This window comes from Parambassis ranga, chromosome 22, assembly GCF_900634625.1.
Source record: "Parambassis ranga chromosome 22, fParRan2.1, whole genome shotgun sequence".
NCBI classification, from domain to species: Eukaryota; Metazoa; Chordata; class Actinopteri; family Ambassidae; genus Parambassis; species Parambassis ranga.
Genome location: NC_041042.1, coordinates 7,959,745 through 7,985,857, shown reverse-complemented (window position 1 = coordinate 7,985,857; position 26,113 = coordinate 7,959,745). Strand labels below are relative to the sequence as shown.

Genomic DNA, 26,113 nt, shown 5'->3' with positions numbered 1-26,113 from the left:
AATTGTGAAGTCACTGCAAAAGAGTTATTAAGTGTCTGACCCCCTCTTGTCTGCTTTTATCACCGAACCAAGAAGCAACCAGTGGGAGGAGGCTGGAAACAGCGTCTAGATGACGCTGAAGGCGAACACATGCACAGGTCGATACCAGCGCAACACCGCCCCCTGCTGGCCCATAAAAAAACTAAATCCAATTGAATTTAATGCACTCCTGGTCAGCGGACATGTTAATAAGTTGATGCCTCCTACGCCCTTTTTATAACATTAGCTCTTATTTTAGGCCCTTATTATTTACATGTGACCATGTAAATATTTATACGCGCTGGTAATGTAAAGAAATATATTCTGCTTCACGTTTTTAAGGTCAAATCAACTCACCCTGGTGGGGGTGACTGTAAAATCCGCATCAAACGGAAACAGTCGACGTGTTGAGAGCAGATCTCTCCTCTGATTGGACGCCTTTGTTCTTTCAAAATCGAGGTGGCAATCTCCTTTTTATTGTCACCAAGAAACCCCTGAGGGAGAAGACATCTTTTACAGTAAGTGCTGCATGGACTCAAACACTGCTGGGAGTGATGGAGTGATGATATTAGGAGACATGGAGCAGGCCTGTCAGAGAGCTGATAAGCCACACAGGCTGAAAGAAGAGCTGAGCTGCATGCTGGTTGGTGATGGAGCTGTGGGGAAGACCAGCATGGTCATCAGCTACATCTTCAATGGATACAACACAGAGTACACGCAAACAGCGTTTGATGTTTTCACTGGTAAGTCAATGGTTCCTTTATTTATTTATGTATTTATTTAAGTCAGTTGTTAAAAGGCTGCCTGTTCATTTCGCCCTAACTTTCAGGTTTGGTTCATGTGGATGGAGTTCCGACTCGTATCAAGCTAATAGATACTGCTGGACAGGTAGTTATCACACATCAGTTTATGATGATTTTTTGACAGACTCTAGGGAGTTCTTCATCTGTCCGTTTGATCTGCAGGAGGAGTTTGGTCATCTCCGCTCTCTGTGCTATGCCCATGTGGACGTCTTCATCCTCTGCTTCAGCCTCGTTAACCCTGTTTCCTTTGACAACATCACTTCCAAATGGATCCCACAGATCCGTGCTGGTAACCCGACAACTCCCATCATCCTGGTTGGAACTCAGTCAGACCTTTGCCACAATGTGGATATCCTTATTCATCTGGACCAGCGGAGAACCAGACCGGTACATTTGAGCCAGGCCAGAAGGCTTGCATGCAATATCAGAGCTCATGACTACGTGGAGTGTTCAGCTCTGACCCAACACAACCTCAAAGATGTGTTTGACTGTGCTGTTTATGCTGCTATCAAGCACAGGTATAGCACTAAAGCCAAAAAGCTCAGCCTGCTTAAGCGTTTAAAGTCTTTTTGTGATTGCGGATGGAGGAAAATCTTCAGACTTATATGATGTGAACTATAAAGAGTGGAGTGACCTAACTCAGGCTGATGGACACTGTTTGGAGCTTTATGGTATTTTTATTGCTCTGCAAAACATAGACTGTGCCCCAGTGGGACTGGATTTAAAACCTGCATTGTTAACTGTCTTTAAGGTGAAATATTGTTGTTTTTTATGTCTGTGTGTGGGTGTGTTTGTGTGTGTGTGGGTGCGCTGATGACTTTTGTAATAAATGCACTATAGTGTAACACAGATGGTGTAGCACAACAAATACTGTGTTTGCCTTATATTACACTCAAAAACATTCAACCCTGAGTCTTGAGAGGAGAGGACTTTCTGTCAGTGGAAAAATGGAGGGAAAACACAAAGAGCTATTTGGGACAAATGGTCACCTGCTGGTTCTTTGAAGTGCTACTTTACAAGACAAAGGCCATTTAAATCCATCCTTGTTTAAAGGCTTATGATGGGGGCCTGTATTTAACAACTACTTTCAAAATGGCCACCTACAATGTCTTCAGGTATTATGGTTTGCCCAAAATTATTTGAATTTCACACTGACACACATCCAAACAGGGCACAACAGAGCAGTCTGTCCAGTGAAACTACATTCCCCATGATGCACCAGCGCTTTTACCCTCCTCTGACCCTGTGACTGAAAATAATCTGATCAGCTGACCTGACCTGGCAACAAAATAACGTAGCTAGAGACATCTACTAGGGAGGGGGCTGAAGAACAAAACAATGACACTGCTCGGAAAGATTCATATACAGTGACACTTTAAAGACTTTTAAAAACGGAATCTCGCGGATTTTTCCTCCCGGTTTGAACTACAAAACTCCGCAGATATTCGAGCTTTTGACATCGACTGGCTGTTTTTGTTGATGTGTTGTTACAGCTCAGTTGACATGACTGAAGGCTAGCTGCTTGTTTGGACGGCTGTGGACTGTTATGGTTGGCTGGCTCTTTAATTATATCTTTTCTGTGGAAAAAGTTAAAATTGTCCGTCAAAGCTAGCTAGTTATAAGCTAAGTATACATATTTCTAGGCCAAGTCATTTACCGAACTAGCCTGCGAGCTACTGAGGGTCAGTTTGTTAGCTAGCCTGTTGTTAGCTAGCACCTACATTTGCACATTCATTTTTTTCAGGGAGAGTTCATTGTTTCGGTTGGTACTGGATACCAGTATATATTTTTGCATTATTCACATTTTCTCTCGAACCTTGCGTATATTTTATGTGATTCTGCAGCTAAATGCTAACTTTATTGCACAAACAAGCTAACTGTTGTATTAGGTAAGATACCAGACATAACTCAAGAAGACAGCTGTTTCTACTCACTCTTTGTTGCACTAAATAACATTATATAAAACCTATTTATGTGTTTGAATTGTAGCTGATTTGATAAATTGCATCTTTGTCAAGATATAGACCAGTTACCATGCAGCTGTTTTAGGTTTATTTCTTCGTATTTTTCAATTCAGTTTTCAGTGTTACTGCATGTTGGGCATTTTTCATTACCTGCTACTGGAAATAGCTGGTGCTATTGTCAAAGCTGTTTCACTAGGCAGTGGTCTGTGTTCAGGTTCAGCTTGTAAGAAACGATGAGTGGGCATGGCTCATCTTCAGAAAAGGGAGTCAATACTAGTCTGATATGTCAAGAAAACTGTTCCTGTGGTGGCTCTGAAGAAGCTGCATTTGAGTGTGTTGACTGCCGAAGCCTGCAGTGTGTTCGTTGTGAGCTTGAGCTCCATAGTCAGGAGCGCCTGAAGAACCATGAGCGGGTACAGATTGGGCCAGGGCATGTTCCGTATTGTGATAACTGTAAAGGAGTTAATGGGGATAATGGCAAACGTCATAGGTCTGTGGTCCGTTGCCAGAACTGCAAAGTTAACTTGTGTCAAGACTGTCAGAAACGCACCCACAGTGGAGGCAACAAGAAGAAACACCAGCTTACACTGTATTCTCCGCCACCCAAACCTGCGGAGGTCAACACTGTGCAGTCCTCTGTTCAGCCTGCTGTTCAAATAGCTGATGAGACCAAATCTCAGAGAGCAAAACTTCTGGAGAAGGTATCAAGTTTCCTCTTGGTTGATGAAAATGAGGAAATGCAGGTGAGTTTCAGTTATTAAATAGGAATGTAATTTCAAAAATAGACAGTGAAATTTCTATATACACAATTAAAATTTGAATACCATGAAAATACTTGTATCTTTTCTTTTTAGATAAAAGATGAAGCTTCATTTGTCAAGAAACTCAGCTGTAACCCTGACCAGCTGCTGAAGGTGGTGTCAATCTTTGGTAACACAGGAGAGGGCAAATCTCACACCCTAAACCACACATTCTTCATGGGCAGAGAAGTATTCAAGACTTCTCCCACACAGGAGTCGTGTACAGTGGGTGTGTGGGCAGCATTTGACCCGATCCATAAAGTAGTGGTCATTGACACCGAAGGCCTGCTTGGGAACAGTTCCAAACAGGGCCAGAGAACCCGTCTCTTACTGAAGGTACTCGCTATCTCTGATCTAATCATTTACCGCACCCATGCTGACCGTCTCCATGACGACCTCTTCAAGTTCCTTGGTGATGCCTCAGATGCTTATTTGAAGCATTTTACCAAGGAGTTAAAGGCCACAACAGCCCGCTGCGGCCTGGATGTCCCACTGTCCACTTTGGGCCCTGCAGTGGTTATCTTCCATGAAACAGTTCACACCAAGCTGCTGGGTTCAGGTAAAGCAACTACACATCCTCATTTATTAAAGTCAAACCTTGAACAGAACTTTTTGAAAATTCTCCACTAGAGCAATGCACTACCATGAATGCTAGTCTACATCATTTTTGGGGCTGTTCCTTCAAGTAAACTATGCAAATAATTGCAGGTTCAGAAAATATTAGCCTGCAGCCTCTCTCTGTCATCTTTTTCACTAGAAGCGCCCATCAGCATTCCAACGTTTTGAAAAATGTGAAGACTGCTTTTTTTTGTCACTTCAGTCAATAACCATAAAGTTTTAGGTGCTGTCACATGTGCATCCAAAAATTCTGAAATACTAAATTTAGCTGCAAGTCAGTACCAGTAGTTTTTTCACATTAAGTAGAAACTATTACTAATTGTCTGCAGTATATTGTGATCACTTCTGATCACTAATTGATAATCATTTATCTTTTTTCTGCTTCAGAAAAATCATCCGAGTCCGTAGATCGGCTGCTGTTGGAGCGCTTTAAGAAGCTCTCCCGTTTTCCAGAGGCTTTCAGTTCTGTGCAGTACTGGGGCACACAGACTCTCAGTCCCCCTACTGACTTCCGTGGTTTGCAGAACAAACTGGAGCTGCTCCTTGATAACAACGCCACTCGCTCCCCACGTACACCTGTGGTCATCTTCAAAGCCCTGCAGGTAAGAAAAGCGCAAAGGTCAGACTCCTTGGGACTCAGAGGATGGTTTTTAGTAATTAATTATATTTAAATCAGTACAGTTGTAGTTGTAATTGTGTAAGTTTTATTTTAATGATCATTGATTTCCCTGCAGGCCTTGAGTGAACGATTCAATGGGGAAATTACAGGTGAACTGGTAGCACACAGCTGCTTTTTTCCTGATGAGTACTTCACCTGCTCCACTCTGTGCCTCAGTTGTGGGTCAGTAATACTTGTCTTTACTTTATTTTCCTATTATTATCTCTCTTGCTTTATTTTTGTCATAGTCTAGCATTTCAACTGATTGCATTTACGTTAGGTCTGGCTGCAAGAACTGCATGAACCACTTAGGAGAAGGAGTGTGCCATGAGGCGAAGCATCGCTGTCGTTATTCTGCTCAGTATGATAATCGCATCTATATCTGTAAGGTAATGTGGAGGTTCAGCTCTATCTCTTAGCTTCCTGCTTTTAACCGTGTCACTGTAATTATACTGTTATTGCCGATGAGCCTGAAGTTGAAATTATTATGTCACCTCAGGCTTGCTACGAAGGAGGAAAGGAGGTGATAGTTATACCCAAGACATCAGCTTCCTCAGACTCTCCATGGATGGGGCTTGCCAAATATGCCTGGTCTGGGTGAGTAGGAGAACATTGACCGGCAGGGTCACATGTTGCTCAGCTTGGGTTAGACTTATGTTACCTTTACACAGCCTTATTTTAGCACTAGTGTTCCAGACTGACCTAAAATCTAATTTTTCTATTTACTCTAACATAAATGAGACATGTATAAACCACAGAGACTCACTAGTGTGTGTTTCTTAATAATAATTTATATTCAGGTATGTTATTGAATGTCCTAACTGCGGAGTGATCTATCGAAGTCGTCAGTTTTGGTATGGGAACCAGGATCCTGTGGATACAGTTGTCCGCACTGAGATCCAGCATGTTTGGCCAGGGGTAGGTAAAACAAACACATTTTTGTCTGATGTAGATTGTATTGCCTTAATTAATAATAATTACATAGATATAGAATTATGCCAATATTTAGCCATTTACCTGCTTCTTTTGAAAAACCTGTGATCTTTGCAGTCGGATGGCTTTTTAAAGGACAATAGCAATGCTGCCCAGCGTCTTCTAGATGGAGTCAACCTTGTGGCCCAGTCTGTGACAGAGCTCAGTGTCAAACCTGCCAAGGCCGTCACCTCTTGGCTGACAGATCAGATCGCCCCAGCCTACTGGAAACCCAACTCCCTCATCTTGGTGAGTGACACACACAGCCCCACCCTCTTTTCCAGCCACCACTAACAGCCAAGTCAACACTTTCATGTCCAGAGGGATGTTTACTGTCTGTGCTGTGTGTTGTGTGCCTTTAACACAAGCTATGTTTGCTGGTCACAAGATAAGAGTTGAATAGAGACAGGGTGCATTCTCTTGTCTTTGAGCGCTTGGTCAATAACAACGTGTGCTGTTGTCTGTCTCTTCTACAAGGTGTGCCATCAGTGTCACACAGTCTTCCAGGATAATGACACCAAGCATCACTGCCGTGCCTGCGGGGAGGGCTTCTGTGATGGCTGCTCTTCCAAAGCTGCTCCCGTTCCTGAGCGAGGCTGGGGTCTTGCCCCTGTCAGAGTCTGTGATGTTTGCTTTGAGCAGAGAGCTTCATATGCAGGTATCTATAATCTCTTTATAATGTCAGACGATGTTTGTTGTGTCATGTTGCCTGTTGACATTTATGTGAGCGTGATTTTTTTTTTCTTCGTGCAGATATAGTTGAGGCAGAGCTCGAGGAGGAGGAAGGAAGAAATCTTGCCAGGAAGGTTGGAGAAGCTGTCACCAACACCTTAGGAGTTGTGGTCACAGCTATTGACATCCCACTTGGTGAGTTTTGCCTAAAGCAAAATCTGAGGAGGATCCTTACATAACAGAAATAAGTGACCCAGTAAATGGGAATGCATGAGTGCAATGCCCTCTGGTGGCAGCAGCATATCTTACTTATTTACAGCAAGTGTCTTCTACTGGGTTAAAAGGGTTAAAGGTTACCTCACTATAAATCAAGTAAATACCACAGATCAATGAATCAGGTGAGAAATTAGTAACAAACTGGAAAAATGGCTTTGACTTTCTTCTTTTCCATATCTGTAGCTGTACATTAGGCATAATGCTTTTAATGCATTGATGTGACTTTGTTGATTATTTAATTTTATAAAACTTCTGCTGTTAACTCATCTATAGTGTGTTTACGAGCCGACGATAGTGATGTTTAGAGACTGCTTACATGACTTGCACCTGTTAAAATTCCTCAGTGATTGTTTACTACTCGGTGTCAACCACTTCAGTACCTCCAACTAACATCTAGAATGCACTTTGGCCCAGTGTTCATGACAAGATCATTTCAGTCAACTGTGACACAGGACCACAAACATAGAGTTTTTTATAGGAACTGGGAAAACATAAAACTGTTGAATCAAAAGTATAGTTGATTATTAACATATACAAGGTGAATTTGTAAGACTTCTGTTGGTGTATATTCTGGTTAAAGGCATATACAGATACAGTATGTTTTTGATAACCTGATATCCTGCTGAAAATGTCTCCATATCTATGACCACCCCAAAAATACCTCAGTGCAAGGTCTGCTCCAATCACAGCTAAACTAGACCACTTACTTCCCCAATCCAGAACTTGTTTTGATGTTTCTATGGTAATCTGAACCAAGATGGCTAAGGACTTCATTTTACTTGGCATTACAGAGTATTTCTGATGGTACTGAGCATAAGCAAAGCTCATGTGAATGAACCTGTTTAATCCACAGAAGAAATAATAGTAATAAGGGAAGCAAAAAAGCTTACTGTGTGTATGTACAGTGCAAAGAATAGTTTGGGGAAAAAATATTTAGGGGGTCATTTGTGCTGAGTGTCGAAGGATCTTAGTAGGAGGATGTTGTGGAAGAAAGTTAAGCAGCTCCTGCCTGTAGTGTCATATCAACTTTGCATGCATCAGCATGCATCATGTGAGTGTCATGTCGATGTATGTGTTTATGTTCTTTCTTCCGTTTAGGTCTGGTGAAAGATGCAGCTCGTCCTGCCTACTGGGTGCCTGACCAGGACATCCTGTCCTGCCACAACTGCCAACGTGAATTCACTGCCAAGCAGTCCAAGCACCATTGCCGTGCCTGTGGCCAAGGAGTGTGTGATGACTGCTCCCCCGAGCGTCGGCCCGTTCCATCACGCGGCTGGGACCACCCTGTGCGTGTGTGCACTAGCTGCAACCAGAAACCTGGAGAACTTTAACAGGGGCAGCTTTCCTTCCTCAGAGCACCAGAGAGAACCCCCTCACTCAGCTGGCAGTCTGTTGCTGCTAATGTATACCTCTGATAATCCACTAGTTCTCTCTGTTTCTGTGGAAAGGACATTATTAGGAATATGTAGAAGGTATAGCAGACTTGGGATTTCAGAGTTCCTGTGGCCTTTGTAGAACAGCCAGAACATGCGAGTTACTTGACGGGAGTGTGAAACCTGCATTTCCACTCTGATTATTCAAAGAGTGAATATTTTGATTCTTATTGACACAAATCCCTACTTTTACGTCAGGCTGTGGAGCTATTTTTCTACTATCAGAAAATATTTAAAAAAAAATGTATCATTTAAAGAATAATAGTTAGTGGAGAATGCTGGTGCGTTGGTGTGTGTAGTTCCCAGCACTTCTTATTATTGAGCATTGTTTCTCTGATGTCTTGCGTGTAATGGCAAAGAGATATTTTATATCCCTGCTGGTTCCATTGCATGAATGTATTTTAGTTTTTGCACTAAGCCTTTTTCAGCTGTTATAGGCTGTTGCTTACCATGGCCAAAAGCCGGATATCCATGATGATGATGATGATGTCCCAAACTGAGTTGAAATCTTCTTCAGTAGGTCTAGATTGTGGATATCTGGTGTGCCAAAAATCATTCAGGTCACTGTGTCTGTGCTAGTATAATGTTTATATTTAATCATGTAATTTGTGGTTGTAAGACATAGAACTATGTTAGAGGAGTGTACATCTAAAAAAAATATTTATGTATTGAAAAAAAAAAAGTTATTAGAACTGGCATGCATGACAGTCTGAAAGATCCATGGCCTTGTACTTGTTCAGAGGATGGCCTCTGAATAAACCTTACCCTTAACATTTTAGTGTTTTCACATTACAACGTGTGTGTATTTCATAGTCACATTTTTTTTTCTTGGCACAATTTCAAATGTCATCTATATATTTACAGTAACTGCCTGCTTGAGTGGATGGAAGGTGTTTTTAGGGGGGAAAAAAATCAAAATTTGTTTTTAGTTTTATGTATTACAGGACAGGTTAAGGACTCCTGACTCAACACGGATTTTGTTGAGCTCATCACAGCTACTTCACATGTGTTATTGAAAGCTATATTTTCTTTTGCTGTTTTTTGTTGACTTACTATATGGATATTTATATACTTTGTAGTGTCAGTATGTGAACCAACCCTTTCTCTCCATCTTGTTAATATTTCTGTCCCTCAGCATTACATGGAAATAGATGCTAAATGTGTTACTGATGTATTAGTGACTGAAAGCTTTAACCTGCATCTTTACTAGTTTTGTGTTAATGAGACCATTGCGTTTGGATATCATACAAAGCACAAGGTGATGCCTTTTAGACATATGCTTGTATTTTATTGTTAAAAACAAGAAAAATGGGGTCTTTGCCAATTGTTAGCTTTGTAGATAAAGTTGATCCTTCTTTTGCTCCTGACGTGGAACTTTCTGGTTCTGATGTCTGATAAGAAGATGTTGTGTCTGCATTGTCTCAAAATAGATTTATCCGTCTGAATGTTTCATCACACACACACCTTCCTTTGAGATGCTAATAATTGCACAGGATAGAATAGGAAATACATCATGTCAGATTATTTGTACTGGAGTGGCATATTTGTGCAGTCTTCAAATATCCTTTGTAGTGTTTGAGAGACACATTTTATCGAGTTTTTTTAAACTGAGTTGGGTGCTACTATCAACACTCCTCACCTACAGGCTACAAATCAAACAGGACTGACTGATGTACTTTAAACTGTTGGAAACTAATTTGATGATGGCGTGTGAATACTTGCTTAACTGGTGGAAGATTTGCATAAGATTAAAGTCCTATCAGCTCTTGTCTGTCAAAACATAATCCAGAACTGCCTCCATGTATTCAGTGTGTGTGTGTGTGTGTCTGTTTTAATTCTCACTGTGTCAAACCACTTACTGTACTGTATGTGGGAGGAATAGATGGTGTGCACGCCTATGTGTTATGAGCCTTGCTTCCATTCCTTTCCAACACTGCAGCTTCGGTTAAAGAGAGGGAAAATTATTTGCTTGGTGCTTATTGATGATTATAAATGATTTATAATTATTTTAATAAATAATGAAACACAAGCTTCTGATATTCTGTGCCATTTATACTGCATGGCTTCAGCATGGCAAAGAGGGGGGGATATTGCACTTGATGTCTGAACCGAGCTACAGTTAGGGTCTCTTTAAAATTCAGTTGTGTACAATATAAATACAAGGGAAAACCCTTTAAAATAATTTTGACAGTTTACCCCATTAGCCACGCCCTATCCGCCTGTGCTGCAGAGCTATTGGTCCACGAATTCAACCCGAGCTCTGATTGGTCAATTTCCGTAGGTTTCCCTCAGAACTGCAAGACGCCGATATTGCGTTACATTGTAGCAAAATGGCGGCTGTCATTCAGAATCCACTAAAAGCGTAAGTAATTTAGACATTGAGGAAATTGTGAATAATTACTTTGTTGCCAACTCGTACATTGAAACCGGCTGTTCGTGCATGTCATTTCCAGCCGTGTGCATATGACAGATTAAGCTGTCCAAATTCATTTCGTGTACTTATTGCATGGCAAAGTAGCCTCGTATAGTTCTTTTATTCAACTAGATTCCATCATTTAGTCTTAAACATGTGCGTAAGGCTGCCTGACATTTTCACTGCTCTGAAGGAGCTTCTCCTCTGCACGGTATTGCATATAACACCGGAGAGTGTCGTCTTTCCTGGGCTGTAAATTTATTTGAAAACTGTCGACAACGTGCCTTGGCGCTGCAACGAATAATTAAAAGCCGATTTTCATCGTGCTCGGCCGGTCATGATAGCGGCGGAATATCGTCTGACATTCCGAAAGTCGTTTATAGTTGGTGTGAATTGTCGACATGTCAACTTTGGCTCCTCCGAGCGCAGACGTGGTCAGGACCCGGTAAAGCAAGGGAGGAGGCATTTTGTAGGCTATTTGCATGCTTGCTGGCGAAAACGACAAAAGTGACAGCAATTTGAGTCCGCCGCTGAATATACACTGTCAATATGTGCTCAAATAGCCTGTGCAATAGACATGTTTATCCTTCAACTTCAAAAAAATACTCCACCTTTTTCTCCATTTCTCCTTTGTTCTTGTGTTTTGTTTCACCAGACACAGTACTGTAAGTTAGCCTCCCCTTTCTTTCATTTGTATTGAAGCCACACCACAATAAGACCACATATTCAAATGCACATTGAGTTGCAGGTGACAGCAGGCTGTATTGATGTGTTCTAATCACCATCATGGCTCTGGGACTGTGGAGGCAGAGCAGGCACTCCACTGTGCCTTTAAGTGGAGGAGTGCTGGAGATTAGCTTGGTCCAGGATCCTGGGCCCATCTGTCAGAGAGATGCTCCGACAGAGAGGAAGTGTTGGGCACGGGCAGGAGAACCATCTGCTCCTCCACAGAGGTACCCTGCCACCTCCGTGGACTGTAGCACGAGGAGAAGGACCTCACAACACCTTGCACATCACCCACACTGCTGCTGCCATTGTTGTTGTGGCATTGTTAAATAAGGATGCAGCAGCATGTTTTTGCACCTTATTCTTCACTTTGCATAAGACATCCATCAATGTGGATGCTTATGGGATGGGGCTCAAGTAAAAAATGTGCATGAACTGATTGTACTTTTCACGGCAGTGCAATCAGAGCTTCTGTCTTCCACCTGAACAGCTCAGTGATGTTCAATAAATAATACCCCCCATGTAGCTGCTTCTCATCATGCATCTGTGTGGGTTTTGTGTGTGTGAGGGAGCTGGATTATTATTGGAAAGTGCATTTCATCGTTACCTTGTTGGACTCCCTTCAGCTTGTCTGCTGTCAAGCTGCTGTTTCATCTCAGAGACGTTTCAGCGTTCTGATGTGGAATGTCTCCTTGCTATAAGCTGTGCTTAATGAAGTGTTTCAATCTGCTATAATTAGCCTCTGTCTCGGGTTTCTGACTTCATTTCACACGTTTGTCAGATTATAATTAGTCACACTAGACACTAATTGGATGTCGCTCCTGTGGACCAGTTTGACCCTTTTTTTGTATTAAGATGATTCACTTTAGGGAAATGAAATGCTGGTTTGACTTTGTTGGAGAGATGTGGCAAATGGTGCTGCAGCAATGCAAGCCTGTGCACGTCTATGTGAGGTCTGTCCCCTGTTTGAGATTGGGGCGGCGGTAATCTCCAGAATCTGCTGATTAAAATGGAGTCTGGAATATTTAATTAATAAAGAAGCATATAAAGCTGCTCATTAAAATTTGAGCCACAGCTGGAGTTTTCTGTGGTCTGAAAACATGGCTCTCCTGTCATTACATCAGCCTGATCCTTCCTCATTTGTTGGGTTTCTTGTCATTGGTGTAGATGTAACCGGGTTACACAGAGTAGACTTTGAGTGAGTCAAGCCTGCTGTTTATTGACACTGCAATGTGGAGGTGTACGGTCTGGTTTTTTTCGCCTGCCCTCGCCCAGGCTGTGCTGTTCTGATTGGTGTAATCAGAGGTTGTTGTCAGGATGCAGTCACTCTGTAGGCCCTCCCCCATCTCTTGTTATGTGGTAGCTGTAGCTTCCTGTGAAGCAGCAGTGCACCTGCAAATTTGAGAAACCTTCTGAACAGAGCAGAAGGGACTGTAGTTGTGTTTTTAGATCAGGCGTTTCTGTTTTTCTCACACCAGTCAGATCTCTTGAGGCCTTTTTGTTTTAAGTTTAGAGTTTTGTCATGAGAGCAGATGTGTACGTTCTTCTCTTCCACAGTGTAGTTTGTCGTCATTTATGCAAAATGTGTGTTGACACATGCTCACATTACGGACGCAGCCATGTGACACAGCGAACCGTTGACAGGAACACGCTGATAGCGGAGGCCCCACTGGCCACAAGATTTGCTTTTGTTCCTCGCCCTCACACACACACACACTCACCTTCTCTACTCAGCTGGAAGACATTGAGGATGTGTAGCACATACCTCTGAGGCCCTGATAGGCACACAAGTTTCTAGTGTTCCTGTTTCACTGTGGGTCCCCTAGATGGTTTCACCATTAGGCAGCTAGACTCAAAAGGATAATCTTTGTTTGAGACATCCTGGATCTTATTTTTGTTTTGCCATCAGTCTTGTTAGAAATTAGGCTACGGTAATTGCTCAGATCTGGGAACTTAAGTCCAGGAGACAGTCAGGCAGACATACTTTTGCTTTACAATATATGTGCTGTGTTTACTTCTGTTTTTAGGCATGCTGCAAGTCTTTCTTTTTGATGTATTACTGTATTTTTTATCCTTTAGGGACTGAATTACATTATTTGTTGGTAAAAGTGTTTCTTTCCCCCAGACAACGTTGTTTTTGTAGGTTTTGTCCCGATTGTCTAAGTGTGCATGATCTGGACTCATTGTTTTTTTCACAAGGTTGTTCCATTCTCAGACCTCAGTTGTTACTTTGCGATTTCTCTTTATCACAATAAGTAGTAGTAGTATTGCAGCTATTACTGGTTTACACCAAGTGCCGACCTGTGGCTGAAATATGGGGCAAACATTGAAGTGCCCATATGTGGATTAATCAGAATGAAGGGCCACAAGAAACTGGTTTCTTCTTCAGAAATCTATGCGTCACAAAACGTAATTGACTCTGTAAATCTTAAATATCATAATAATATTGCTAATCATGTAGTTAAATCTGCCTAAAAACCTTGTTGCAATAAAGGTGTAACCTGTAGTGTAACCGGAGTTAAATTAATCTTGAGAAATTGTGAATTTCGCTTTATCTGAAGTCAATAGAGGAAAAGGGGAAAAATAAACGTGTAGTTCAACGTGGGGAAAAGTTGTGAGCATGGAGATTTACTGTAGGTGTTGTTGTTGTGCGTGTGTGTTTGTCTTGTCACTTATTATAGGTGTCAAAACATTCTCTCACCTAAGCCGGTGCACCTGCTGCACAGGGCGGCAGGGCTCTGATGGAGAATACGTTGCTGCACAGACCCACCATAAGACCTTCATCCACTTGTTCTGTCCTTCTTCTTCCTTTGTTCAACTTGAGGAGGTTCTTGGCATTAGCCTGTACTTGTAGCTACCTTCAGGAAGCATTTATAGCTGGTCTGCTTTTAGTAAACCGATTTGTTGCAAATGTCCCGTCACAACTGTGTGTTGATTTCAAGGAATGGCAGTGAAACACACAGGTTAGTTTGGCTGGGATATGCTGTTGGAAGCAATCTGTCCACATGTGGTTTGGATTTGACAAACACAGTTTATACATTTTTATTACACAGCTGTATGCTCTTATTGTTTTACAAGCCCAACATCTTAGTCCTTGATCAAGCTACTGGTGAAGATGTTAGACCTCTGAACTCGTGTGTTCGCTTTGTGTACAATCTGTTTTGAGTCTATCCCTGTGTGATTTTTCTTGTAAAAATTCCTGCATCTTAAAGCCTGAGGAGGTGCTGGTGTGTCTGAAAAATTAGTGGTTTTTTTTGGTTAGAACACACGGTCTCATATTTATTAGTCGTGATCTGCTTGTTAGCTGTTTTACAGCCCTTGCTTTTTTTTTCTCCCTTGTCTCTCCTCCTCACACCTTTCGACCCTTCCCTGCACTTGCTCTGTACCTGTGACTGTTTACTCTTCTCAGTCACACAGACATGAAGCTGCTCTTTCCCAGAAGCCTCTCACACTGTGGCTTTGTCTCAACCGTAGAGCTGTGGGCTTTGTGCGGGACAGCATTCCAAACATGGCTGTTCATCTGCTGGATGTCGTCCGATCGAGGGGTAGAGATATAGAGGGAGAGAAGGAGAGCAGGATCTGGGAGACGCTGACAAATCAGCCTCCCACTAGTTTAAGATTCCAGGCTCGACTTGCTGCCTGCAGCTCATTAGTTTCACTTCAAAATGGCTGTCTTCCTAATGTTGTAATTGAGAACACGTGGAGGAACTTCAATATTCTGATGTGGGGATGTTCATACCAGGAGAACCAGTGGCTATTATTTGCCTTACTGGCCCTATGATATAACAGCATGCTCTGGAAAACACATATCAAGTACCTTGTCATGATTTCAGACGTGCAGCTTTTACCCCCATCTTTGATATAGTCAAATTAGAACCTGCCCTTGTGCTCGGCACTCTGCTGAGATTAATTAAGTAGGCTAATTACCATACCAGGCGTGTGGCAGCGATTGTGGGCTTGAATGTGAAATATCCTCCCCCATTTCACTCTGAATATTAACATTGAAACCCGAAGGGACTGCCAAAATCTCAGTGGTGCTAAGAAAAGTGGAACTAAGTGTGAGAGTCTTAGCTGCTATGCTGGTCAGAGGAGCGACTTCACATCACACACAAGTGCCGCCATTATAATCTTTCTCGGTCAGCACCAACCTGCTTAGAATCAGATCCGACAAAGAACCCACAAAGGTAATAATACGTTTAACCATGGGAGTGGAAACAGCAGAGTCGTTGAGTTGGTGTAAAAAAAATTGTTTTTTTCTTTTTACAAATTCTCCATGATGGAGGGCTGCAAACAGGAAAAAAAGAGACTCAGCTGTCAGTTTGATACACAGATTGAAAATGGAGCTCAGAGCAGTTTGAACAGACACTAACTATATCGTTCAGGCTGAGGAATGGTTCTGTGTGTATACAGACAGTAAATCAGGTAAAGCATACGTCTGTCTGCACAATTGCATTTATTTAAAAAAAAAAAGCAACTGTTCCTTCTTTTCCTTGTATTGTATTGATCTGCTTTCCATCATTATACAGCTGCCTCAGCAAATTGATTTCATGAGCCAGCGAAGCAACAGGCCATTATCAAGGCATCCATACAAAACAACAAGCTAAAGATTTACACGAGGGAATCTGTCACACATTTGTCATTAGTGGCACATTTTGTCTTGACCAGTTCTTCAAATGGACGCTTTACTTGATAGAAGCATATTTTTGAATTTTTGTTATTCCACTCTACTACAACATAAATGGAAAAAATAATTTTTTTGTAAGTGTTCGATAAGTAAATGTTCCTTCTTGCAGGTTGGGCGACCAGTTCTATAAGGAGGCCATTGAGCAGTGCCGCAGCTACAATGCCCGCCTGTGTGCTGAACGCAGTGTCCGCCTGCCATTCCTGGACTCTCAAACTGGCGTGGCTCAGAACAACTGCTACATCTGGATGGAGCGCCACCACCGCAGCCCTGGTGGGTAAACACACAAGCTAACACACACCATTTTTATCCAAGCAGCTTTGACAACCTCAAACCTTTAATGTTTTTCCGTTTGTTTTCTTCTTCTTTTTCTTTCATTGTAAATTAAATATCTTTGGGTTTGTGACAGTTTTGGTTCAGACAGAAATTTGTAACAGATCAGTTCCAGGAAGCTGATGGAAGGTTTCCTTTTATCTTCTTTTAAAAAACAAGTAGATATATTAATCTGTGATTGAAAGTATAATTTATTGCAAACCTAGCTCAAAGATAAACAGCACATCCTCTTGTTGCAGAACAATTTCTATCAATCATTTTCTATCAACTAATTCCTTTGGCACCACTTTTTTACTTTCTAAGTAGCCGTACCAATAACAGCTGGGACAGAACGTTTGTCTGTTATCATTAAAAGAGTGCAATAATGCATAGAGGTGGTGTTGAAATAGTTTTAACTTCAGTCAGAATTTTTATGTTATGCTTACTGCACTTGGGACAGGAAGGCAACACACTCGGCTGCAGGCTGCTACATCACAACAATGGGCCACATGATCGGTCCACATACAGTACAGGCAATGAACTTGTTTTATTACTTTAACACGACAGAAATATATGCCCTTCCTGATCATAAAAGTAGAAGGTCTGTGGATGTGATGGGAATGAAGTATATGTTCTGCTTGTTCAGCTACAGACTAATTATTGTTCCACTCATACAAACAGGGAAATTCTACATTTCCTGTTTTAAAATAAAATGTAACATTTTTTAATTATCACCACAGTTTGAGAGCTAAACCTGTTTTGTTATTGTGGGTTTATTTTTCCCAGGAGTTGCATCTGGACAGATGTACACATACCCTGCCCGCTGCTGGAGAAAGAAAAGACGGCTGCACAACACCACAGATCCCCGCCTGGGCATCTACGGTCTCCATCTTGGTAAGAAGCTCCACAAGCCACCTGCCTGTCACTCTGTCACTCTCCTCTCAGTTTCTCCTCCGCTTCAGCTATTGCCTATCCCCTTTTCCACCCACCTTCTCTCCACCTCCTTCAGCTCATGTGATTACTGGTGATGATCTGGAATAATCTCTCTAAAAGCATATCACTCTGTCTCAGAGCCTTGAGCAGAACAGACTGCCAGTCATTTTTCAGAGGATGAAATGTGGCTGTGTTCACCCCGGCTGGTAAACTTGTTTTGTGAGAAGTAGAACATGTAATTAGATTTACCACTGCTGGGAGCAGCGAGACGCAGTTCGACCACTGCAGACAGTATTTAATAAATGTTACAGAATGGAGTTTGGCCTTCTCTGGCTGCCACTTGAAACAGCTCACTCAACACATTTACCCTGTCCTCTATCTTATTTTCTACTTACCACCTCCCTTGCTGATTGGTTTTTGTCTCTTTCTCTCTAGCAACTCTTTCCATCTCTCCCCGTAGTCTGCAAGCACTCTGTGTGTGTTTTGTGACCAGTGCCCCTAAGCTCAAGTAACTTGTCCATTCTCTGCCCAAAGCTTTCATACCCACTGGGATGTTACACTATCCAGAGGAATGAACACAACAAAATAGAGATTTTCAGACAGAAAAATCTGTGTGTAAATCATTGTGTTTTGACAGAAATCTCCAACATTGTAATGCTTTATTTCAAATGGAATTTCTGCATAGCATGTTAGAGAACAAATGTTTAGGATATTTTGAAAGTGAGTCAGAGAGAGAGAGAGAGAGAGAATAAAAAGAAAGCAAGATGTAGCGATAGCATATGAACCAAGCCTTTGTTTCCCTAACACATCCCATTGTTGCACTATTGTTTTCCACTGAGCGTGCGCTCGCGAAGACCCCCGCTACCACTGCCACCAGCCTGCTGTCCCTTCCCTTCTCCAACAACGGTGGATTGTATGTGCTGTCTGCGAGTGCCCAGCAGAGGGGAAACATATCCTGATTTAACCTGGCGTCTCATATATGGAGCACATTGTGCAGCTGGCCAGAGGTGGCCAGCACAGGGCAGCAGCCAGAGTCTGTCTCGCTGTCTAACTGATGGTGTGCTAGAGAGACTGGGGCTGCATGCAGAATCAGCTCCCTGCTGCAGGCTGCTGCCGGCTCTATTTTTAGCCCCCCAGCTCCCGTGGGTTGAGAGGGGGGGAGGGAGGGGGGTGGTGATGGTGACGGTGTTGGGGGGGGTTGTCTCGTCGCGGAGAGTTGAAAGTCAACGTGTGCAGACACAATGGTGAGGGGCTGCCGCCACATGCTGGAGGGGCCCATTTTAGAGAAGCATGCTGCTTCACACGCCTACCTTTCCTGTCTGCCTCTCACCTATGCAGTCTTCGGTTGCTTTAGCTCTTTATGCTCAATTTCCTGCAAAAGTCTCTCTGGTGGGTTGGGGTATGATGAAGGGCTGATGGAAAGCTGGAGTCTGGGGGCTTTGAAGTGTGTCCTCTATTCAAAGATCCATGATGGAACTGGTTGTAAAGAGAGGAGTTTTTGTAAATAAAATGTGCAGATGTGACTGACTGTCAAGTCTTTTGTTTGTTCTGCTTTCTCTACTCAACCTGCTCACCTCCTACACTGTTTGTTTAGATCTTCACTGTAGGAGGAGATATCTGCATAATGTGTTCAGGTTAAAGCGTTAAGCCACTTAAGTACGTTGTACTTTAGACATTCCCATGGACAAAATCAGCCTATGTAGTGCAGAGCTATTGAGAGCTCAGTGACCGTTCACTCATTCAGAATGAAAACATGCATGTTTTTGTCAGCTACTGAAGTTGTGATAACACATTCTGTCACAGAAAAAAAAAATGACAGCCACTACAACACACAAATGTTCCTGCTGTAGTAAGAGTGAAAGAGAAGACACATAATGGGAATATGCTGCTCACAGCCTGTAACGCTGCTGGTCCCTGTCACAATTATAGTGTTTGATGGTGATAAACAGCACATGCTTAATGACTAATATTTTCACCTACGGTGAACAGTAGACAGGTGTTTGGCATGCCACTGTAGTACAAACACTCAGCTGGTGTGGCAATGATTCATCACATGCTGCTTGTTTTTTGTCTCTGTGCAGACGGCGGCCTCATGTCCAAGGACAGTTTGCCCACCCAGAGCACTACGCTGGAGGCTTTGCTGCGAGGAGAAGGTCTAGACAAGAGAAACAACTCCAAGAATGATGAGGAGAGCCTTCTGGAAATCCAGGTGAGCTGAGTTAAAGACAAGCTGTGACTCAATTGTGGGCATTATCCTTTGCAGGAACACATCATTGACTGCCTGGCCTATGGAGGATTTCCTATTTGTGTCACCAGCTCTTACAAAGCACTGAATCTGTTGCCTTGGCAACCTTAATAGCAGCAGCTGATACTATTAGTTTTTAAAAGTGTAATACTCAGCTTTTAAAGTTTTATTTGTGTCCACCCATACTCTTGAAAAAAACCTGTCCACTGTGTGTGATGAGACATTTGTTGTCATGGTGTTGAGACTCAGTTAGTCTTCATGTTAGCCTTAAACCAAACCCCCTGTGTGTCTGATAGTGGGGTGAAGAGCATAAGCTAGACGTTTAAAATGTAAATGTTCTCTGATATCACTCAAACGATTGAGGGCACTTGGAGTGATGTGTTGCGCTCCAACTGGTTGCCAAGGCAACCTGCCAAGTTTTTCCAGCTGACCTGCAGGGCTCGTTAGCTGACTGCCGTCTTACTGTGAGGCATTTTCTAACAGTGAACTGCTTGAGTACTGAACTGACCGTTTACTCAGCATTATATATGGCAATGAATAAAAAGTATGCCCACGTAGTGGTGTGATTAAGACATATCGCTTCGGTTATCTTATCATCATACATTCCACCAAATACACATGAAAAACAGGAAGGGCCAGCTATTACCCAAAATCACAAAGACGGTTATACAGAAACCGAATGCACCTTTACTTGTGTTAACTGTGTTATTTGAATTTTGACATGTCCTGTCCTCTGTCGGTCTTTGTCAGAGGGTCCTGGAGGCAGATGCAGCAGAAGATGCTTTTGACGATGATGATTATGAGATTGACACTCCCAAGAGGAGACATCGGGGCAAAGGAAGAGTAAGTTACTCCAGGGAAAAATGTTATTTACTGAAGTTGCATCACATTTTACTTGTGATTTAATTTTTGTGATGCTGTTTGTAACTGCAAGTTAAAGACAGGTTTTATTGCAAGCAGCAATGGGGTTTGTATGTTTCCCTCAGGGCCGAGGTTCAGGCCGCAGGAGGGCAGATCTGGATGATGACAAGCCATACGTCTGTGACAGTAAGGCATTCTATTTAACACCAGAAAATGCTGTAACCAAATATACACATAAACTACAGACCTGGAATTATTAGTCTTGTGGTTGGTCTCTAACATTATTTTCTAATGTTCTACTTTGTGTTGTCTCCATTTCAGACAGATACAAACAAAAGCAGAACTCAAAATCTTCGACCTCAGGTGCCTCGCTTTGTTGATTCTCTGATAGTTCTTTATAGATATTTGTTTTGATAGATTGTTGAGTGGTACTGTTGCAAGTCCTGTGATTATTGATTTAGCCCCTATATTATCTTACTTTTCTCAAGCTGAAAAGTGCCCTCAGTGCTGTGAATCTGAGCCATGGTTATTATGTTGTCTGGGTTGGTATATTATTTAACTCATAATTGTAATCAGATCTTAAAGTGCTTAATTCTTTCCCCTTTGGAGGCAGAAGCAAAATAGTAACCTCTATTCTAGGAGTTTGGTCTATATATTCTCTTTCCGTGCTCTGCTGTAACCTGTCATCACTAGTCACGGTCTCCTTGTAATCAAGTCACTCTTATGCTTTATAAACACAAAAGCGGCCATGAAATACTTTTTTCAATAACAAAATTCAATCACATTTATTTTTTTGCAGTCTGTGCAAAGCGCTATAGAAATCGCACAGGACTAAGTTACCACTACACCCACTCCCACCTGGCAGAGGAGGACAGAGCTGGGGAGAGAAGCACAGTGGCAGCCCAATCTCCCACTGCACCACAGACTGACAGACACAAACGTAAGCCACCCCATATTACCCCAGGCCAAGCAAAGCAATTTGAACCTTTATTCAATTGTATGTAATACTTCTTTTGATTCCTTCATAGGTCCGAAAGGTCCAGGTGGGACCAGCATTCCCAACAACTACTGTAATAAATGCCATGGCTCAAACAAGAAAACGGGTAAATCTGGGGCTCCCTGCTCAGCCTGCCAATGCACAAGTGAGTTCAGCTATTTGTGATATGCAATACCTACATTTTGCTACTTTTAAAATAGGTGTGAACAAAGGTGCAGACTGTCACTGATCTTTCAGTTTTCTTGCTATCATCACCTGTTCACCAATCCCATTGCTGTCTTATGATATGTGTCTCAGCTGAGTGTGGCGAAGAGAAGGAAGACGGGACTTTTACTGGAGCTGAAGAGCTCTTCGGCACCACCTCAGAGAGCGACACTTCCACCTTTCACGGCTTTGAGGATGATGAGCTGGAAGAACCGGCCACAAACAGCAACGGGATATCCAGCCGTCACAGATAGAGAAAACCTATTAGATCTAAAGAGACAACTTTTTTTATATGGATTAACCTCTGGCAAAAATCTGCTGCTTCTTTTTCAACGTTTTTTTGTTTGCAGAAAGCACAAAGCGATAATTTCAGGACAGAAATGCAAGTGGTATTTTATCTACTGAACATTGTTGGATAATTTATGAACACCTTTTTTATATATAAATATATATAACTGTTTCCTGACACGTGACTCCATGTGAAACAGGACTTTTTGTGGAGTGTTTTTTTTTCCACCACTGGAGCAGAAGGATCATAAATGTTATGAACAAAAAAACACTGGAGAAATTGGAAAAACTGAACAACTGAAACATTTGGTAGAAGATTGAATGTGATTGCAGAGCTACTCGGTAGTCAGTGTGACTATGAAGGCCTCTTCCTTCTGCTCTAACTCTGGATTAAACATGTATGAAAATGAAGGAACCAATGAAAGGACTGCTACAGGGCACTGGAAATGTTTATGAAGAAAACTATATAGACTTTACATATAGGGGACAAAATAAATGAAAGGTAAGCAACACGATGCCAATTTGCTGATAAGTCAATGACTGGACTGGAGTAGTTAATTTGTCAGCATACATTTGATAAAGACTCAATACTGTTGCATTTATTTGACAATCAAACAGATTAGTGTCACCTAACATGAGTGAAAGTTATAGCCATGCCGCAGCACAGCACTGTCGGCCACCACTTGGGTCTCAACAGTTCTTTGATGGATTTCAGTGAAAGCTGATGTGGCCACCCTAATGACTTTGAGCGCCACCATTTGTGTTTGATTACATTTGATGGACCACAAAGAAATGCATTCATTTTTCATCCTTACATGACACTTTCAGTTTGTCCAGTACTTTTTCCAAAATCACTGGCCTTCCCATCCTGCTCATCTGTACTGTGTGTGCTAGTGTTAGCATGATAACATGATTAAAAAAAAAAAGCTAATTGACACGCTAAACTTTACACCTGGTAAACATAAGCTTGTTAGCATGTGGACACTAGCATTTTATTTTTAGCCCTGGTTTGCCTGAGTTCAGCCTCACCAGGCTATAGTATGTGTGAGTCTAACCATTATTGTCTGTGTTATATAGGAGCACTCAGCACATTGGCATTGGCCCAGGGCTGGGGGGTGACCAGTGAAGAAGAGGATTTAACCCTCAAAACCTAATGAGCCTTCATGTCCCTCCTGATTTGGGCCTAAAATAACTGACTGAAATGGATGAATAGACATCCATCACTTCTGCAGGCCATGTGGCTTAATTGAAGCAACCGCTCCCTTGACGATATGTATCGACCCCTCATAAACATTTGAAATGTGAGTATCCAGCTACATTTCATCCGTTCTGCACTGTGCTGGAGCTCCTCTCTGAACCATGGGAACACTAAAGGCCAGGCCTTTGGACTGTTTGTGCCCAACGGGTGCATTTGGGGCCCCGCGGCCCAGCCTGCCCACTCCTGCTCTGTGACTGTGTGTCTGCTGTGTGATCCGATGTGACACTAAGACGTCATTATCCTCATCACTGTGCCAGCCTGCCACTCTGCACTGGAAACCAGCTCTGACAGCCATGACCCTACAAACTGATTGGACCAGTGACCTTCTGACCTGCAGCCATAGAGATGGTGCTCAAATCCACCACTATTACATGCAGACCTCTGGACTACTGTAATAATACCCTGACATGGACACAAAGGTTTTCTGCTTCTGTCCCTCTGTCTCTTTCTGCTCCCTACTTTCAGCTCCTCTGGTCTCAAGTGGATCGCAGTGATTTCGCTCTTTTTTGCATATTTTCTCTGTTGTATAATATTTCTATGTTTTGAACTCTTTAAAGTTTGATTAGTATGACTTCTTGGGTTTGTTCAGACTGTATTGATACCTCTGTCCTGATCAGGTGCACAATAGCCACAACTACTCAGGCATCTTTTCATTTCCTCTGCTGTTGATTGTTCAGCCATGCAGCCCTGATTCATGTGATTGTATTCAGTTGGCAAGAAGGGACAATGACACCCACACAAGGATCCCATTATAATCAACTCCCGGGAGGGATTTGGGATACCGCAGTCTCATGCTATAGGAAAACGCTGCAATAACAAGCTACAGCTTTGTCTGTTTTTCACTGAGTTTTACCTGCTGTCACGCTTGCCATGCAGAACGCCTCCACCTTCTGCTTGAAATCTACAGCCTGAGAAGATTTTGGCAACAGTGAGCTTCTTCTCAGATAATATACAGACACAAATCTGCTCAGATCCACATGCTTAATGAGAAGTGAAAACTGTAAGTTATCTGTGACATTTCCGTTGAGTGCTTTAGCAGCCCTAAATGCTTTATGACATTTAGAAGGTGCTTGATCAAAAAGCCTTTTAGGTCCATAGGTTGCACATGCTGTGTAAGAGCTGTGTGTCTTTCCATGTGAGTATTCAGTGTGTAATAAGATCCGCTCGGTTTTTGAAGCTAACCATTAATGCTATGTGTCTGCTATTACTTGCGTAAGTGCTTGTGTGTTCAAGCCACCTTACTTCACTTCCCTCAGGGACCCTCCACACAGCAGTTTATCTCCACTGGACAAAGAATGCATCTGATACTTGTCAGTTAATCTCGTCTTCTTCTCTTGTGGTGTTTCCATAGTAAAAATCTGGGTCATTGTATCTTCCAAAGTCATGCCAGTAAGTGAAAGCATGTGTCATCAGTCATAACCTGCTAAATGTTACCTACCGTTATATGAACAGGCCTAGTGTGGTGCAGTTCTGAACAAAAAGGAGAAGCTCCTAAATGCAAAAGTTAGTGATGTCTGCTTAAAATAACGTGTCACCAATCATTGAATAGCCTGTATACCTCGTACAAAGACACAGCAATAGGCCCTGGTACTCTCTTGTCAAGCCTACCAGGGAGGTTGGAGAGGGAGGAACAGGGTGGGAAAGGAGCCAAGAGGAGATGAAATGGACATGTTTTTTTTCATCCTCAACTGTAAATACAAGTCGAAATGGAGAGAATGAAGAAGTCTTTGTTTGTTAAACTATTTTTATTGTTCTGAAAAAAATAAAGAAAAAGAATGAATGTTAATGTGTTAATGTTTTTTTCTCTGAGATAGGGCTGTTTTGTAAAAAGGCAACTGATAAGCTGAAGAATTCTAGAAAGGATCAATAGATTGAAGTGACCCTCAGACTCTGAGCAGACAGGAAGGTAAAAACACCACTCAAATCTGTGTGAGGGTGGTGCTAGCTGCTGTGGACTCCAAAAAAAAAAACTAAGAAGTTCCAGCTCACAGAGATCATATTGATCGGTAGATGCTTGAGAAATCTGTAGAAGTTGTATAAGTCTATCTGCAGGCAGGGATATTTACTGCTGGCAATAAATGGATGTTAACTGCAGGCAATAAAGGAGAGGTTTGAAGTCTCAGTAAAGACTGAATGGGATGTGTTTCATTGCTTTGTGGGGGCCACTTTCACACGTCCTAATAAATGTACCCAACAGGTGATATATATATATATATATGACCTTGCAGAAAAACTCTCTTCTGCCTGGATTATGTTGTAAACTTGTCTAGTTTTACTTTCATCTGCAATCTAAACATGCCAGCATTTAAAGCTTATTGCATCCTGAGGCCAAGTTCATAAACTACCAGACTAATCTGCTTTGTGACATGCTCACTATTTGCCTAATAAATATTTTGGTAAATACAAAAATGAAGCAGCATTTGCAGAAATACAAGGACCAAAACTTCAGAAAAAAAATAGAGCCTACATTTCCCATAATGCAACAAAATGATATCCCCACATGTTCATTGTGTAATTAAAGACTACTACGTATTCCCATAGCATTGTGAGAACGCAGTGTGCATCAACAATACACACAGAAAATGCTGACACCTTGAATGTCTATGTCATTTAAAACAAACAAACAAACAAACAAACTATAAAAGATAAATCACGTTCCGAACTAAAGGGACAATAATCATGTTTTAGTTTGTGTAGTTATGTGAGTCTGACCACTGGTAAAATCATAACACTGGTTAACTGTGGGTCGTTTAAATAACCTGGCACGTCAGGCTCCGCCCAGCCTCGTGCCTTTAGGTGGGTACCGGAAGTGGGAGGGGACAGGCGGTGACAGTGAAAGGTTCGAATGTGGTGGCGCTAGCTCCAAACTAAGTCCTCTGCCCGGGTTTGTTTTGAAGTGAATGAGGTGAAAAAAACACAAAGTGAACAGAAATAAAAAGAAGACTGGGTGTTGGTGACGTCCTCGGGTGCGTTGCCGGCTT

General features: G+C 42.2%; 3 protein-coding genes across 3 annotated transcripts; all 3 read left to right on the top strand.

The window, feature by feature from the left end:
* The first annotated feature begins 595 nt into the window (after nucleotides 1-595).
* Nucleotides 596-1,430, top strand: LOC114427729 (rho-related GTP-binding protein RhoV-like). Its single transcript, XM_028395938.1, has 3 exons — nucleotides 596-761; nucleotides 848-906; nucleotides 984-1,430. The coding sequence occupies exons 1-3, from the start codon at nucleotides 596-598 to the stop codon at nucleotides 1,428-1,430; spliced, it is 672 nt and encodes a 223-aa protein (XP_028251739.1).
* A 683-nt stretch (nucleotides 1,431-2,113) lies between these two features.
* LOC114427339 (zinc finger FYVE domain-containing protein 1-like) lies at nucleotides 2,114-9,998 on the top strand. Its single transcript, XM_028395352.1, has 11 exons — nucleotides 2,114-3,528; nucleotides 3,640-4,144; nucleotides 4,591-4,805; nucleotides 4,938-5,044; nucleotides 5,142-5,250; nucleotides 5,361-5,458; nucleotides 5,662-5,779; nucleotides 5,912-6,082; nucleotides 6,311-6,491; nucleotides 6,587-6,700; nucleotides 7,880-9,998. Exons 1-11 carry the CDS (start codon nucleotides 3,019-3,021, stop codon nucleotides 8,110-8,112), a joined length of 2,361 nt encoding a protein of 786 aa, XP_028251153.1. The 5' UTR covers nucleotides 2,114-3,018; the 3' UTR covers nucleotides 8,113-9,998.
* Nucleotides 9,999-10,520: 522 nt separating this feature from the next.
* On the top strand, nucleotides 10,521-24,840 carry LOC114428037 (zinc finger protein DPF3-like). The gene is made up of 11 exons (XM_028396348.1): nucleotides 10,521-10,576; nucleotides 16,147-16,307; nucleotides 17,133-17,240; nucleotides 19,361-19,488; nucleotides 20,275-20,367; nucleotides 20,511-20,571; nucleotides 20,707-20,748; nucleotides 21,185-21,325; nucleotides 21,414-21,527; nucleotides 21,680-22,376; nucleotides 22,952-24,840. The coding sequence occupies exons 1-10, from the start codon at nucleotides 10,545-10,547 to the stop codon at nucleotides 21,838-21,840; spliced, it is 1,041 nt and encodes a 346-aa protein (XP_028252149.1). The 5' UTR covers nucleotides 10,521-10,544; the 3' UTR covers nucleotides 21,841-22,376; nucleotides 22,952-24,840.
* The last annotated feature ends 1,273 nt before the right edge of the window (nucleotides 24,841-26,113 follow it).

Bases quoted from the DNA above. Each gene is read 5' to 3' on its own strand.
- LOC114427729 (XM_028395938.1), top strand. From the start codon at position 596: ATGGAGCAGGCCTGTCAGAGAGCTGATAAGCCACACAGGCTGAAAGAA. The intron at 762-847 runs GTAAGTCAATGG...CCTAACTTTCAG, and splicing joins AGCGTTTGATGTTTTCACTG to GTTTGGTTCATGTGGATGGA. The intron at 907-983 runs GTAGTTATCACA...TTTGATCTGCAG, and splicing joins TAATAGATACTGCTGGACAG to GAGGAGTTTGGTCATCTCCG.
- LOC114427339 (XM_028395352.1), top strand. From the start codon at position 3,019: ATGAGTGGGCATGGCTCATCTTCAGAAAAGGGAGTCAATACTAGTCTG. The intron at 3,529-3,639 runs GTGAGTTTCAGT...TTTTCTTTTTAG, and splicing joins ATGAAAATGAGGAAATGCAG to ATAAAAGATGAAGCTTCATT. The intron at 5,459-5,661 runs GTGAGTAGGAGA...ATTTATATTCAG, and splicing joins GCCAAATATGCCTGGTCTGG to GTATGTTATTGAATGTCCTA.
- LOC114428037 (XM_028396348.1), top strand. From the start codon at position 10,545: ATGGCGGCTGTCATTCAGAATCCACTAAAAGC. The intron at 16,308-17,132 runs GTGGGTAAACAC...TATTTTTCCCAG, and splicing joins GCGCCACCACCGCAGCCCTG to GAGTTGCATCTGGACAGATG. The intron at 21,528-21,679 runs GTGAGTTCAGCT...TATGTGTCTCAG, and splicing joins CTCAGCCTGCCAATGCACAA to CTGAGTGTGGCGAAGAGAAG.